Below are 13,934 nucleotides of genomic sequence, written 5' to 3'. Positions count from 1 at the left end.
TTACTGGTATTTCTTTTTATTTTTTGAAAAACAAACCATGTAATAAAAGAATCCCAGGGTATTTGTGGGGTACATGACTATGTGACGCTTAACAAAAAACCACGACTTTCTTACAATGAGAAACAATGAAATCAGGTACGTAATAAATACAATCTTTTTTTAACACTATACAAGATGGTGTGTTACTAGAATTGGGCCAGGTCAGGCCTCAAGTTACATGCAACACCGTATTTCTACTATATGGTAGCAGGTCAAAAATCTTAACCATGACCAAAGGTAGGTGAAGGGGGGGAATGTTTCAAGCAATACACACAGTACAGGCTGAAATATGACAACCAAATTAAAAAAAAAAAATTACAAAGTCCATAAATCTTGTGTTTGTCCGCACTTGTCTTTATGTGTCTTCAGGTCTGCAGCCATTTATTTTAAGTTGAATAATCCTGCAGAGGGACATCAAATATGTTAATTCAGAGGCAGAAACCATCATCTAAATATAGTTTAAATATTAACCGCCATTACTGAAATGCAATACAGCCAAATATTTGCTCTTTCAATCCAACTTACAGCTCTTGGTTTCTTGTTCACCTTCATGTCAAATCTGCAAGAAAAATGGAGCAGCAGGACTGCATTAGACAGGATCAGGTAAAAAAATGGGAATATTGGTGAAAGCCAAACCACTACTGTGTCATGAAAAAGCCTAAAAAACAAGACCATAACAAGAACGCTAAATGAGCATGTTTGTTCTTGTTTGTGCACAAAACTGCAGCAGGCCCAGCATTAGACAACACCAGCAACCTTTTATTTGATTGCTGGAATTAAGGGAAGCACGCTTAAAATGAATTTGGGGTAAGAGAGATTTTGAAATCACCCCAGCAGCAAGCAAGAGTAAGAGTATCTAATGGAGTTCAGAGTGCAGGAAGCTGAAATGCATTTGAAGAAAGATTTAAGTGTTGGACATGCAGTTTGGCTGAATATCTAGCAGGCTTGAAATCAAACCCTAGTTCAACAAACGCAGGCTGGAAGCAGGAAGAAAGGTGGAGGAGTTGAGGATGGGGTTAACAAGCAGGCAGGATGTACACACAGCAGGAACAGGAAGTAAAAATCCAGACTTACTCAAAGTCATAATCAAACATGGCAGAAGGACTGAGGGAAGGGAAGAGCAGCATTAGGGGGAGGAAGAAAGCAGCAGCTGTTAGTTCACCGACCTGAGACTAAAGCCCTACGTCTACATAATACTGCAGTCCAGACTCTTTACAGAGTGAGAGAACCACTCTGTCACGGTTAGCTAGGTGGAGTACCTGCTGTGTTAATAAGTGGTTAGCTTCAGGCATAAGAAATAAAAAAACAACATAAAACACTGCAAACTACCATACCTTCTTTATATTGTGAAGTGTAAATAAAGAATTCTAGTTAAAAAACAGAAACTTGTTGACCATTTTGACACCCAGTTCACCTTTATTCAATCTTAAAAATATATATAAATAAAGAAACATATTAATCATCAGTCTGTTTATGTACCATTTGTACATCTTTTTTAAAGTGGGGCAGGGACCCCCCAGGAAAGAGGTCCACAAGACAATAAAAAGGGTATAGGAAACTAAAAACCAGACTGCGCAGGGCCAAGAATGAAGCCCCTGACACATTGCTATTCAGCCTCGACACAGTAATAAAGCTCCACGATGTTTCCATATTGGGGTCCCATGGTGAAATTTCCCATTGCGCTACAGCGTTATAGAAATACAGGATACACAGCTTCACATTAAGCTGGGCATCCACTGTGCAAATTTCAAAGCAACTCTATGACAGTTGTGGCAGAATGTCAGCTAATACTGTGTGACTGAATTGCTTATGACACACAACAATTGCGCATGATTTATGGGCTCACACTATACTATCCAGTGGTCGAGCCCAATCTGAGTGCTCACACAGTACGAGTTAATCAGGACAAAGTGTGACTAAAATCTGTGGAGTTTCCTTTAAAAAAAGTCCCAGACACTGAGGCTGAAATCAGTCCAGTCACATTCTTTTTCTGTCCCTCCCTCCCACTATCTCTCTTTCTATTCCACACACACAAACAGCATCTACATCCTTGTCAGATAAAGGTCCACAGGTAGGAATATTTCCTGCTCTTTTATTTCCTTTATTATAGCAGGGTGGGGGGGCAGTAGAAAGTCATTCCAAATGTTGTCATTATGATTTAGAATACTGTCTGACAGTTTACATTGGAAAAAAATATCCAAAGTTGAGGGTTCTGCTCTAGGTTCTGTTCTCCCTGTGGCCAGCGACAAACTACAGGATTTTAAGCCCGATATGAGGCAAGATTTGCCTCCCCTGATGATCATGGGGGCGTATCCCGAGTGGAAAGTTCCCACAACGATCAATGAGCGCAAACAGACAGGGTAGCGTCACCAGCCAGATTACACTTACTTTCACTGCTCGCAACCATAAACACAACTGTAACAGAATTTTGATCAGGATTTCATCCTGAGTCTTTCCCTTGAGTTATGATTTTTGCTGCACCTGTAACACATGCCAGGCAGCCTGTAGTGGAGGGACAATAAGAGGGTATCGACAGTCAAGCCTGTTTTTTTGTTTTGTTTATTTTCTGAAGTCACGTGATCACTGAGGTCGTTGGCAGGTCAGCAGGTTTGTGGTCTCGAGTGATCTGACAGTCTTGCCGAGTCGTCTAGTGTGCACATTCAGAATGATTAAAGATGAAAAATGGTTCGAAACTGTCTTTATGTATGTGGTCTCCTACATTTTTAAAATCATTTCAGATTTTAAATTGCCTAGTGTGTGGCCAGCCTAAGTTGAGCAACAAAATGTTCAGGCTGAATCAGATGAAATTTGCACAGTGTACACCCAGCTTTAAGGATTTAGCAGCAGTTCATTTGTTGTACTACATATTCATACATCTTTCATCAATATACGAATCACACATATCCAAAACCATAGAGGGTGATCCAAATGGATGATGAATCGGCTGTTATCTGTATCACCAGAACTATCAAACCATATTTTCCAGAAATGGTTGAATACTTATGGTGGCTTTTGTCTGACATAAATGTCACTTTAAATCTTTATCCCAGGTTTTTAAAAGGAATGTAAATACGCTACAACAAAACCCAGAAATGCTAAAACTGAGCATCAATTAACAGCACAACACCAGAAAACAAGAAAAACACATCTAACAGCATGCTAACACACTGTATCATGTACAGTGACTGGGTACCTGTGTCTGTTTTTGTTCTTCCTCTTCTTGTGACTCCCGTGATGACTGCCGGAGGAGGAAGAGGAGGCAGCCTTCTGAGGCTTTAGGTCCTGCAGCGTCGAGTCCACATCTTCTGTGTCCTCCTGGCTGGGCTCGTTCTCTTGGTTCTGGAGGTCTGGAGAAGTGTCGCTCTCTGTACCGCTGCCTGCCTCACCTGATGAGATATAAACAACAGCAGAAACTCAGTGCCAAAAAGTGTCTATGCTTGTACCATTTCAATGTAATTGCCTTATAAAGTTACCAAAAACCTACGCTTTTCATTCATGTGATCTGGTATCCCACCAAGAGCACAAACTGCCTGTAAAACAAAACAGAAAGTGCAGTTACGTTAGAACTTCTTCTGTTGTCCTGGCAGGAGTAGCAACAAATGTAGTGTGGAAATGTGCACAGAAGGAAGGACTTACTGCAACTGATGTGACTGATGACTTGCTGAATAAACGTTCTGCTTCCTTGAATTTCCTATTCCTTCTGTCAGTCTTACTATTGGAGTTCCTGTCAAATTTAGAAGCACAATACACAGTTTAGTCTTCTAAACACCTAAAAGCAGAACCTCTTGGAAAGCCATAGAGAGAAGTATCAGGCACTTACTTTTGGTTAGTGAGGTATCTGTCCCATCCTCTGATGATGTTGCCATACATCTGAGTGTCTTCTAGGTAGCTGCCTTCAAATGCATATATTTGTCGTTCCAAGTTGACTAGTGTCTCCTGTGATAAAGCAGAAACTAACATTAGAACTGACTGAAATTAGGCTGTATACAAATATTTGACAGATAGAAATGCATATTTAGTAGACTACAGATTTAATTTCATAGTGATTTTCCTAACAGGAATGGAAAGACTGATAACTTATCCAAGTTAAAAAAAGATAACAAAGACAAGCTGCTCAGCAAACTGAAGCTAGTGTGAAATAATACTTACACTAAAATGACCATTTCACTAAATGTCTTAAATTAACATTAAGTATTTGGCTGTGCGATACTATCAGTCTTCTTTTAATATGTTTAAATGTCTTCTAATTAAAAAAATAAATAAATAAATAAAAAAATAACTCCAGGGTTAATTAGTGAGGGACACGCTGTTGTTCAATTTAAGACTGTAAACTGGCCTTATATGTCCAAGGTAAAGCACTATTTTTTTTTCCTGGAATTAGCTAACACACATTTTGGTGTTCTTCAAAACTAACAACATAGAGGTCTACAATATTTGCTACATATTCAGAGATTGTAGGCCACACCATTGAACCATGCCATTCTGGCAAGATATCCCATTCTTTAAATTAGAAAAGTGCATTTGTGAGGTCATTGCCACCATTTAAAAAGTAGTGAAAAAAATCAAAGCAATACGTGTTGTTTTTTGTTCTACATGGGGAGCTCAAAAGGATTTTTTTTCCACAATCAGAACCTGACTGATGTTTTATCTTCATTTATTTCTAGGCAATATGGTATCATACTAGTGTAGTGAGTAAGAGCAAATCTTTGGATGACTGAGTGGACTATATGTAATATTGTCAGTATTATTGCAAAGTTGGTGTGTTATTATGCAATCATTATTTTAGTATGTTTGTTTGTTTAATATTATTGTGGGTTTTAAATCTATGTAAGTTTTTTAAACCCAGAAATAACACTGTATCCCAAATCAAAAGTTTTTTTCAAACTTTAAATTATGTTAATCAGCAACAAAACACCATAACTAACAGAATAAAAATCAGTCAAATAGGTCTGAAATAAAGGAAAGATGGCCTCTCGTCTAACATATCGCGAGAACTGAGGCGACCCGGGCGGCGGCTAAATTCTGGCTATGAATAATTGTACCGCCCTAATAAATAACAAAAGTAAGCGTTACCAAATACACTGCTATGGAAAACGGTCGTCTTCAAATTATTTTTAATCCCTACGTAGTACACCCCTTATAAAAAACACAATAATTGATAACGATGGACAATATTCACTAACGTCTCAATGGTACCTCGCCGGCTAGTAGCAGGACTAGCATTACCGTTGGAGTGAACTGCGCAGAAGCAAACCGAGTTAGCATTTGTTAGCAATAGCTATCGTTAGCTTAACACTCAGAGAGGCCTTGTCCGACTATTTGTGGTTAAAAATCGCTGAAATTGCAAAACGGTATGCAACTGAAGTTACACACAAGATAGTGGTAATATCTACTTACAGCTAGTTCTTGTTTCCTCTTCACCAGCTCAGCGAGCTCCCGGCGAGTGTCCGGGATCTGTGGTGGAGTCGCCTTCGCATGCATCGCCATGATGAATCGAGCTATCTGGAAACAAAACAGAGGCGGTTAGGTATAAAACGCCTGATATGCCGCACTTGAGCCAGGAGATGGCGCTAAAGGGCAGAAAACTGACGCAAGCTCAAATTACGCAGTTTTCAGGTCTCCATAGCAACATCATCTCAGAGGGTCCGGCTTCACAGATTTAAAAAATACTTTCTACCTGATATCTGACTGAACCATGGGGAACCTGTCCCGAGGACTTCATAACAGTAAGTTTTAGCAACAGAAAAATATGCTTTATCCATGAAATTAGCACGACATAATTATTTTCTTGATATTAAAGCAGATAAAATGTTGACTACTGCCGTTTCACCTCCAATTTCAACTAAACACCATCGAGAGGTGGTTATAAATCAAGAGAAGAAGGGATTTCTATCCAAAGCAAAGAGGTTTCCTTCGCAGTTCTTCATGGTAGGAAATCTGACACATAAATACATATCTAGAGTTTAATCACTAACAAATAACAGACATTATGTTGTGTATTTGTTTCAGAGTGAAAATCCAGGACCAGGCAGCTATAACTGTGCCTCCAGCTCTGAAGTCATTAGTCCTTCATTCTCAGTCAAAGGAACCACAGGCTTTATTGTTTCCAAGGTCAGTAGTCAATAGAAAGTACTGATTTTAAATGTATATAGGGCAGGAGCTTTGTGATTGAAAGACTTGAGGTAAAATGTTGTTTAAGTATTTATTGTAATATTTTTATTCAACACTTACCCAAAGGAGTAATCCATTACTATGTCAATCCAGCAACCCCTCTTGTTGGACTATCAAAATCTGGTTATATTTGACTTTAAAGCTCTGGTAAGGACCTTTTGGTTGTGCTGATTTTGGCGCCCCTTTCGGAATTTTTTTTTTTTTTTTTTTTTAGCGATTTATTTATTTATTTATTTTTAATACAGGGACGGTGCATCTTAATCAATATTCCAGCAAATATGACAGTTAGCCTAAAGGCACATTTCCATCTGGAAAATGGATGGATTTGTTTCACACATCCATCTGGAAAACCGCTCACACACAGTGTTTGGGAAAGGGCAGAGCCTTTGAAAAAAAAAAAATCCTCAGATGGTGACTAGATGAGCGTCCTGTCACATCTTTACGGGCTAATCGGAGTAACAAAACACGTGCTGTAGCCCGTAGACATAATGTACCTAGAGGGCCAGGGCCAGTGGGGCGTACGTTAACACTGCCATATTTCCAGAGGCATTCCTCCATGCTGTTCTTTGTTCTTCCTTAAACAAAGACATTTCGAAAGTTCTGATAAAACTGGCGCTTTAGCAGCATCCATGCTAATGTCTTCTGCCATAATTGCCAGCCTCTTGTTGCTGCTTGCTTAAGTCAGCCTGAAAGTACTGACCCTTGCCACTGATTGGTCCTGTGACTTTCTAAACGGGCCTAAACTGTTCAGACGGGAGCTTTGCAAGATGGATTCGGCATTGAGAAACACAGAAACGGGCGTATCCATCTGCTTTGCAAGGTCACAGATATGCCATTTGGCTCCCTTAAATGAAAGTAATGTTACTGAAAAGGCAAGGGAAGAAAAACAAACAAAACAAAAACAGAGTAAACTGAGTATAAGCAATGCCTTAAATGAAAATTACTAAAACTATCTATAGATCTAACATGCCCATCGCTGTGGGAGGGTAAGTCGCCAAAGTCTCAAAATACATAAAGCATGTAATGCAAAATTTACTAAATTACTGACTAGCTACTGAGGAGTTGTACTGTAAAATATGTTGTTTTCTTATTGACAAGAACAAAAAGAAATAGATCTCCAACCAGGTTGATTAAGTGAAGCCCCACCTCTATAAAAAAAAGCTAAATACACAGCAAAACTGACTGTGTCAATTTAACTCATGTAGAGATAAATTTAACTCTTTAAAATTGCTTATGTTGGTCCACACTACATATAGTTTAACCACACTTTTAAGTGTTAAATATTTTGCAATATGACAGAGCTGCAGTAACTCTTGAGAATCTGTGGCAAGGTGGGTCCCCTCTGGCAAGAACAAAGCAAAAAGTCAACTCTAACTCAGTGGATAGCTTCACTCAGAGTTCACGCCAATTTTTGCTGTGTAGTACAGCTGTTTTGGGGATGTGATGTGGAATCGTTCTCTCGCTATATGCTACTATGTAGTCATCAGAGGTGGAGAGGTACAAGAGTGTTCTACTCAAGCTAAAGTATAGCTACTCTGGTGAAAACTTACTTATGTTGAGTAAAAGTACTGATTTCTAAATGTACACAACAAACTACAAGTACCCAAAAAGTAAGAGTTTGTGTAAATGTAATTAGTTACTTTCCACCCCTGAAAAATGCATGCAACAAAGTAAGAATATCACTCAGTGAGAATCTTTGCCATGAGGAAAAACCCAGGCTTTCAAAGCAGTGTCCTAATTTGGCACCTAAACCACAGCGGTGGTAACAGGCAAAATGTACACGACAGTGCTGATCATGTAGTCTCATGTCTTATTGTGGTGCAAAATTAGTCATCTTTATGATATGAAATTTGACACTAACATTTATATTTGATGCTACCTTTATGCCCCTTAATGAAGAACTTAAATTTCATACTGTGCAATAAACTTGTAAAGGTGAAGTGTGTAAAATTGGAAATATTAGCAACATCTAACAGTCAGATTCTAGATTGTAATGCTCACTTCTCTGGTGGTACTCTGGTACTCTGGTAGTGCTACTAGGATAAATATTACACACTGCACCTTTAATGCTAACTGGTTTACTAATCCAACAGGCCAGCAGACCTTCCAGTTACCAACAAGCTATCCCAGGACCGAATGCATACAACCTGCAGAGCTCCCTCATCGACAAATATGACTTCAACACAGGAGTCTCCAGAGTGTTCAGGCTGCCTGTGGCTGTAAAGGTGGAGGGTCCGAAGCACAAAACTCCAGCACCAAATCAGTATGATGTAGGTATGATGCATAGACCGTGTAAAGCATGGACAGTGCAAAATCTCACCTTATGTCAGGCAAAAATATTTAGAGCTTAACTACAGAATGGCAGCGGTGTTGGGACATGATGACAATCAAAAACAGATGGGACATGAGAAAATCAAAATACAAACTCTGGTTTTCATGCTGTGATTTGTGTTGTGATGGCTAGATATTATCACCCTGATTTTTTTTTTATAAAAATCCTGTTTTTTATATAAATGAAATGATAAAAAAAATGTCATCACTGAAAGGTTTGTTGACCAATGAAGTTTTTTTGCTGTGCTGTTTATACCACAACACAGATCAGAGGTGCAGTGTGACATAATTTACTGTAATTAAACTTAACACTAAGAAAATAGTCACCGAACTTCCATAACTATGAGTCACTGCTCCAAATTGACTGTACAAACATGAGGGATTATTGCTCCTTTATTTGTAAGCTAAATCTGTGTTACTGTTGGTAGAAGCGGCATTGCATCAATACTGAGGCTCAAGTCTTTCTGCACAGGCAAGTACTCTAAATGAGAGGGCTCTGAACTGTAGCATGTATCATGGCTTCATCTCTATGATGGGAGGAAGTTGAGGTGTATCATCCATCTTACAGACTTCAGTATGATGTATGCATGTAACGACTGTGTTCTGGACCCTGTAATTCATGTGTAAGCTTTTTCTTTAATCTCATTTGAACAGGTCAGAATTCGTAATAGAGAGTCTTTCTCCTCTGTGGTTGGTACATCAGCTTTCCTGTCAAAAACTGAACGTGACACTTTCAACCCAAACAAAGATACACCGTCTCCATGTAATTACCTCCATTTCTAAAAAATCTTTTTTTCTGAATTTCATCCTATATGTTCATATTTGAATTCATCTCATTTTTGATCCCTGTTTCATAGGCCACTATGAAGTGAACACAAGTGTAATCCGGTGCTGCCCCAAGGCGGTCTCGTCCCCCTTCAGATCTAAATCTAAGAGAATTCCTGCTCCACTGGAAAAGTGTGCACCTGGCCCAGGAGCCTACAGCCCCCATCAGATCCCTGCACCCGTGAAAAGAACCCTCCTGCCGTGAGTCCCAACACAAAATTTACAGCTTTATTTACACGTTACCAACTTACTTTCTCCCAGAAGTCTTGAGCTGTAAAATTCTGTGAACTGTGTTTGCAGGAGGGGACCGTATGTGTCCTTAGCACATCCTCCTCTGGTTGTCCCTAAGGACCCTCCTGTCCCAGGCCCAGGACATTATGACATAATGAAGAACATGGGCTCGTCCAAGCATCCTGTGCCCACTGCTGCATTTGCATCCAGAACGGAAAGAACATTTCCAAACTTAAACGCCAAAACGACACCAGGACCAGGTAAAGCACTGAAAACATTACATAACACATCAATACTTTAAAAAAGCAAACATTTTAGAGGACATAGATGGTATCTCAAAAAAAGTGTTCTTATTTTTTTTCAGTTTATTCATATCTGATTGAACAGCTGAGATATAGACTCCTGCAGGGAGGAAGAGGGGCACTTGTGATCTAAAATAACACTTTTTACACATGAATTTGCTTGATGTATTGAAATTTGTAAAGCTTTGAATAAACACTTTGGGATTTGATTAGGTTTGCTTGAAATTTGCATCCTCATGCCGGGAGCTGTTAAATTCAGTGAAGCAAATGCAGAATATGCTGACTTGAGGATATGTAAATGAGGCAGGATGGGGAAAAGTAGGTGCACATGAAAATTTAATGACAACATTTCATCATGAAGTAGCTCCTGAAATCTGTAAGGGTTTTTTTCTTTTAACCCCTTCAGTTCCATTACCTACCCTAATGTTAGCATTTTTGTTCCCTCTGAACAAAATGAGCTTATACTCAGCTGTTAATGGTTATAAAGCAGTATCACTAACTAGTGTGTTTCTCAGCAGCTGAGAAGTATATATTAAAGCTCCCTGAGAGGGCTTTTAAGCTGGCTTTGAACACCCTAAATTTAAGATTGCTGTCTATGACCCACAAAGGCAACGGAGACCTTCAAGCAGCATGAAGAATGATTAGTTAGTATAAATGTTTTAATGCTTTAAACTGCCACAGGGTAGGTGTTATAGAAAGTGATTTACAGCTCTCTGCAGAAACATTTTCCACAGTAAAGGTGCAATTGGTACATTTGACTCTTAACCCGCTGAGGTCGGTGCATTCGCAGGAGTGTTTTCGCTATGTTTTTATTCATATCTTTATGATTTTACACTGTAGAAACACAGTTCAAACAGCTTGGGCAATTTGACTCACAACTGATGGCAGAGGTTAACTGTGGTCCATCACACGTAAGCTGCACAAAACATGAATGAGATTTGGCAACGCAATGGCAGCTTTAGGTTGCGGTTAAACTGCATGAACAGTCTTTCACATACCATCCAATGTTTCCGATACCTAAGTTGTGTCAGTCGCAGTGACTCCATCATGACTGCCTGCGTCTGTCATGATGGTTCTACAGCCAAGCTGATAGCCCTACTGGCCCTGAGAAACCACTTTTGGTCAACCCCTAGTCTTATCCATATATATGAGCACAACTTACCGTTTGAAAAGAGTCCGTTGTACTCCACCTGTGTTTTTCATTGTTTACTATATTACATCCTAATCCCATATTTGCAGTCTGTCATCATTTAATTAAGAATCTCATTCAGAAAGGTCATGACAGGAATAAACCTTGACTTTTTTGTTACATTTATTTGATCATAATAAATCTTTCTTTTAACTAGTAACATTTAACCCTGATACATTGTAAGCTCAGAGGTTTTTTCTTAAAAAGGGAATGTTCATGATGACTAGGTACAGCCAAAAAGAAGGGTAGATTTAGGGGCTGATTTACCCAAGATCCACATTAATGCACTTTTTGGCCTGAGGCTGGCTGGGTGAATTCCCCACCTTCACAAAGCTGTGACACATTTAAACTGGGAATACCCCTGACTGTTTGGATATTATCAAGAGAGCATTGCGCCGACTCATAGAAAGTATATCTCTGTCTCACATCGCCTGCAGCAGAGGAGAAAAGAAACAACTGGTCCTTTTTCTATTATTTACAATTCAGCTTGATTTAAGAAAAAAGAGAATATGCATATTTATTTGAAATTAGTGGCTTTAGCTTCATGAGTAACACCTGTGTGTTTTAACCATTAGAGTTATCATATTTTAAGTCCTTATTAGAATGTTTTTGCCTCATATGATTAAACTAATTCTAACCTTAGTGTTCTCCTCCTCTTCCCAGGTTTCTATGATCCTCTGATTCTGTCAAAGCAGTCCTTCATGTACACTGACTCCAACATCTGGATTCCTTTTTAACATTTCAGTGTAAAACTACACTGTAGATATGTATCTTTTCCACATCCATGAACTGTGAATATCTTTGCAAACACAAGGTATGTGTCTCTGTTTTTATGGGGAGAAAAAGATAAAAAAAAAAAAAAAACTTTTTTTCCATTTGATTTCATTTTCTTTTTGTAGCAAGGCAAAAAATTAAGAGGATTTTTTGTGTATTTTTCACAACGTTTTATCCTCACCCCAGTTTTCTGCTGCTCTAATCTGGAGATGATAAAGCACAAAGAGTTGCTGCAGTCTCTGACAGCTGTTTGGTACAGTCAGTGGTTCGCCATGCTAACAGCTGAGAGCTCGAGATGACACCAGTGTGCCAACTGCTGCAGGGCAGGCAAAGGGGTGGGAGTGTGACTGTATGTGAGCAATGTGACAGAGCGGGCATGAGGCAGGGATGGCGTTCAGCACCAGGGACAAATGGACACATCAATCACTCCCTTCATCGGATGCTCTGTAGGGGGAAAAATGTCCACAACACTTGTGTAATCAAAGTTCTCTGCAGTTTGTGAGCAAAAATTGGCATCAGTTTTGGAAAACAGTTGCATGGAAAGACTGACCCTTCTGCTCATAGAGGTTGTAATCAATATTTTCACAACAGTATGCATTAGATGATGTAGTGGAGTGGGTTGTAGCAAACTGAGATGGATTATCACCTTACAAGTTACAACATTTCTTGGCTTTTCAGAGCATAATAGAGAGATTAGTTCATTGTGTATCTCCTCCAACTGCAGCTAAATTGTTCTTGTAACTGAACTCATAAGACTCTTTTCAAATTTAACAGGCAGCTACTTTCGAGAGAAAAAGCTCCCACTGTACAAAACCAGCTCAGCTTCAGCTATCATAAAGAAATAAATGATAAAGACAAGAAGCAAGCTCAAATAGTTGAGATTTTTTTAGGTGAAAATATTTTCCGCTGTAGAGACAAAATGATGTAAAAGAATGTGACTGTCAAACTTTAAACATATGAAAGACTTTATAAAACATTGATGCAATCTCTTACTTTATTTAGATGTTTGTTTTGTGCATTTGGATACCAAGTTGTAACGCTTAACGTTTTGTGTGGATGCACCTCAATACATACTGAAAGTGACATGATATCTGATAGCTCAGACTGGTGCAGAGGTGGTCATGGATACCTTCATCCAGATTGGTTTAGTTGGGAGGATGCAGCATGTACTGGCACGTATCAAAGGCCGCCTCATCAACTGATGTGATCTGTGTTATTCTGCCTGTAAACAAAGAGCGTGCCTGTATGCAAGTCCTTATTCACTGATGGGAGTTGCTGCTCTTTCTAGAGATCAACACTTTTTGGCTCAGAGCTGATGTTTCTGTTCCAAAATGGCTCTTTATTTGGTTTTTGAATCTATAAAACAATGGCATGAATGGAAAAAAGGAAACTGTCTCAAGCAAGAGCACATTTGTATTAAATACAAAGCTTTTTTTTTGTATCTTCATATTTAAACCTACATTTGATATGACAGATTTTGCTTTTGATGTTCTTGATTTGAAACACTCAGTTCCAATTGTAAACTGTTATGATTTTGAATGATGAAGACACTTTAAAAGGAGTCAAGTTCTAAAAGTGGCATTAATGGATTCTTTTTTTAAGTGGAACTGCATCATTTTTACCCAAATGATGATTAGATTTTTTCTGGCATCTCAAATCTAAATTTATAGCTTAAAAAGGAGAGGGGTCTAGCTATAGACCGTTGATCTCTGAAGGCCACACTCACAGACTGTTCATCTGAGACGCTGTAGATTTCAGAAAGGAAGTGCCATAATTTGCCTGTACAATGTATTTCTGGTTTTAGATTTTTTTTTTAACACAACTTTATTCATAAACAGATTCTGGCAGTTACATTCATGATATAACCGCATTGCAAACATTACCAACGAAGAAAACGATTCATAAAAAATTAAATAGAACTAAGGGTCAGAGGATTGAGTCATGTATAGACCTATTTTAGAAGTAGATACACAAATGGTGGTTCGCTTTGGCTTCATTAGCTTTAGCTAAGGCTAACATAGCAATGCAAGCCATGTAATCAATATTACTATGTAGCTAAGTTAGCTTAAGCT

General features: G+C 38.8%; 2 protein-coding genes across 4 annotated transcripts; one reads left to right on the top strand and one right to left on the bottom strand.

Moving 5' to 3' along the window:
• meaf6 (MYST/Esa1-associated factor 6) lies at positions 1-5,564 on the bottom strand. Of its 2 annotated transcripts, XM_041809741.1 has the most exons (8): positions 5,437-5,564; positions 3,860-3,975; positions 3,676-3,763; positions 3,524-3,569; positions 3,233-3,425; positions 1,114-1,143; positions 565-598; positions 1-440 (listed from the first exon to the last, which is right to left on the bottom strand). In XM_041809741.1, the coding sequence occupies exons 1-8, from the start codon at positions 5,524-5,526 to the stop codon at positions 426-428; spliced, it is 612 nt and encodes a 203-aa protein (XP_041665675.1). In that variant the 5' UTR covers positions 5,527-5,564; the 3' UTR covers positions 1-425. The 2 variants fall into 2 exon arrangements, with proteins under 2 accessions (XP_041665675.1, XP_041665676.1); XM_041809742.1 differs by lacking the exon at positions 1,114-1,143.
• Positions 5,565-5,629: 65 nt separating this feature from the next.
• stpg1 (sperm-tail PG-rich repeat containing 1) lies at positions 5,630-11,873 on the top strand. 2 transcript variants are annotated; one of them, XM_041809740.1, is made up of 8 exons: positions 5,630-5,765; positions 5,840-5,967; positions 6,049-6,150; positions 8,304-8,480; positions 9,196-9,304; positions 9,399-9,567; positions 9,667-9,857; positions 11,752-11,873. In XM_041809740.1, exons 1-8 carry the CDS (start codon positions 5,735-5,737, stop codon positions 11,823-11,825), a joined length of 981 nt encoding a protein of 326 aa, XP_041665674.1. In that variant the 5' UTR covers positions 5,630-5,734; the 3' UTR covers positions 11,826-11,873. The 2 variants fall into 2 exon arrangements, with proteins under 2 accessions (XP_041665674.1, XP_041665673.1); XM_041809739.1 differs by having other exon boundaries at positions 5,745-5,967.
• Positions 11,874-13,934: the final 2,061 nt, after the last annotated feature.

This window comes from Cheilinus undulatus, linkage group 16 (genome assembly GCF_018320785.1).
Source record: "Cheilinus undulatus linkage group 16, ASM1832078v1, whole genome shotgun sequence".
NCBI classification, from domain to species: domain Eukaryota; kingdom Metazoa; phylum Chordata; class Actinopteri; order Labriformes; family Labridae; genus Cheilinus; species Cheilinus undulatus.
The sequence above is the reverse complement of the archived record's forward strand: the minus strand, read 5'-3'. Positions and strand labels throughout refer to the sequence as shown.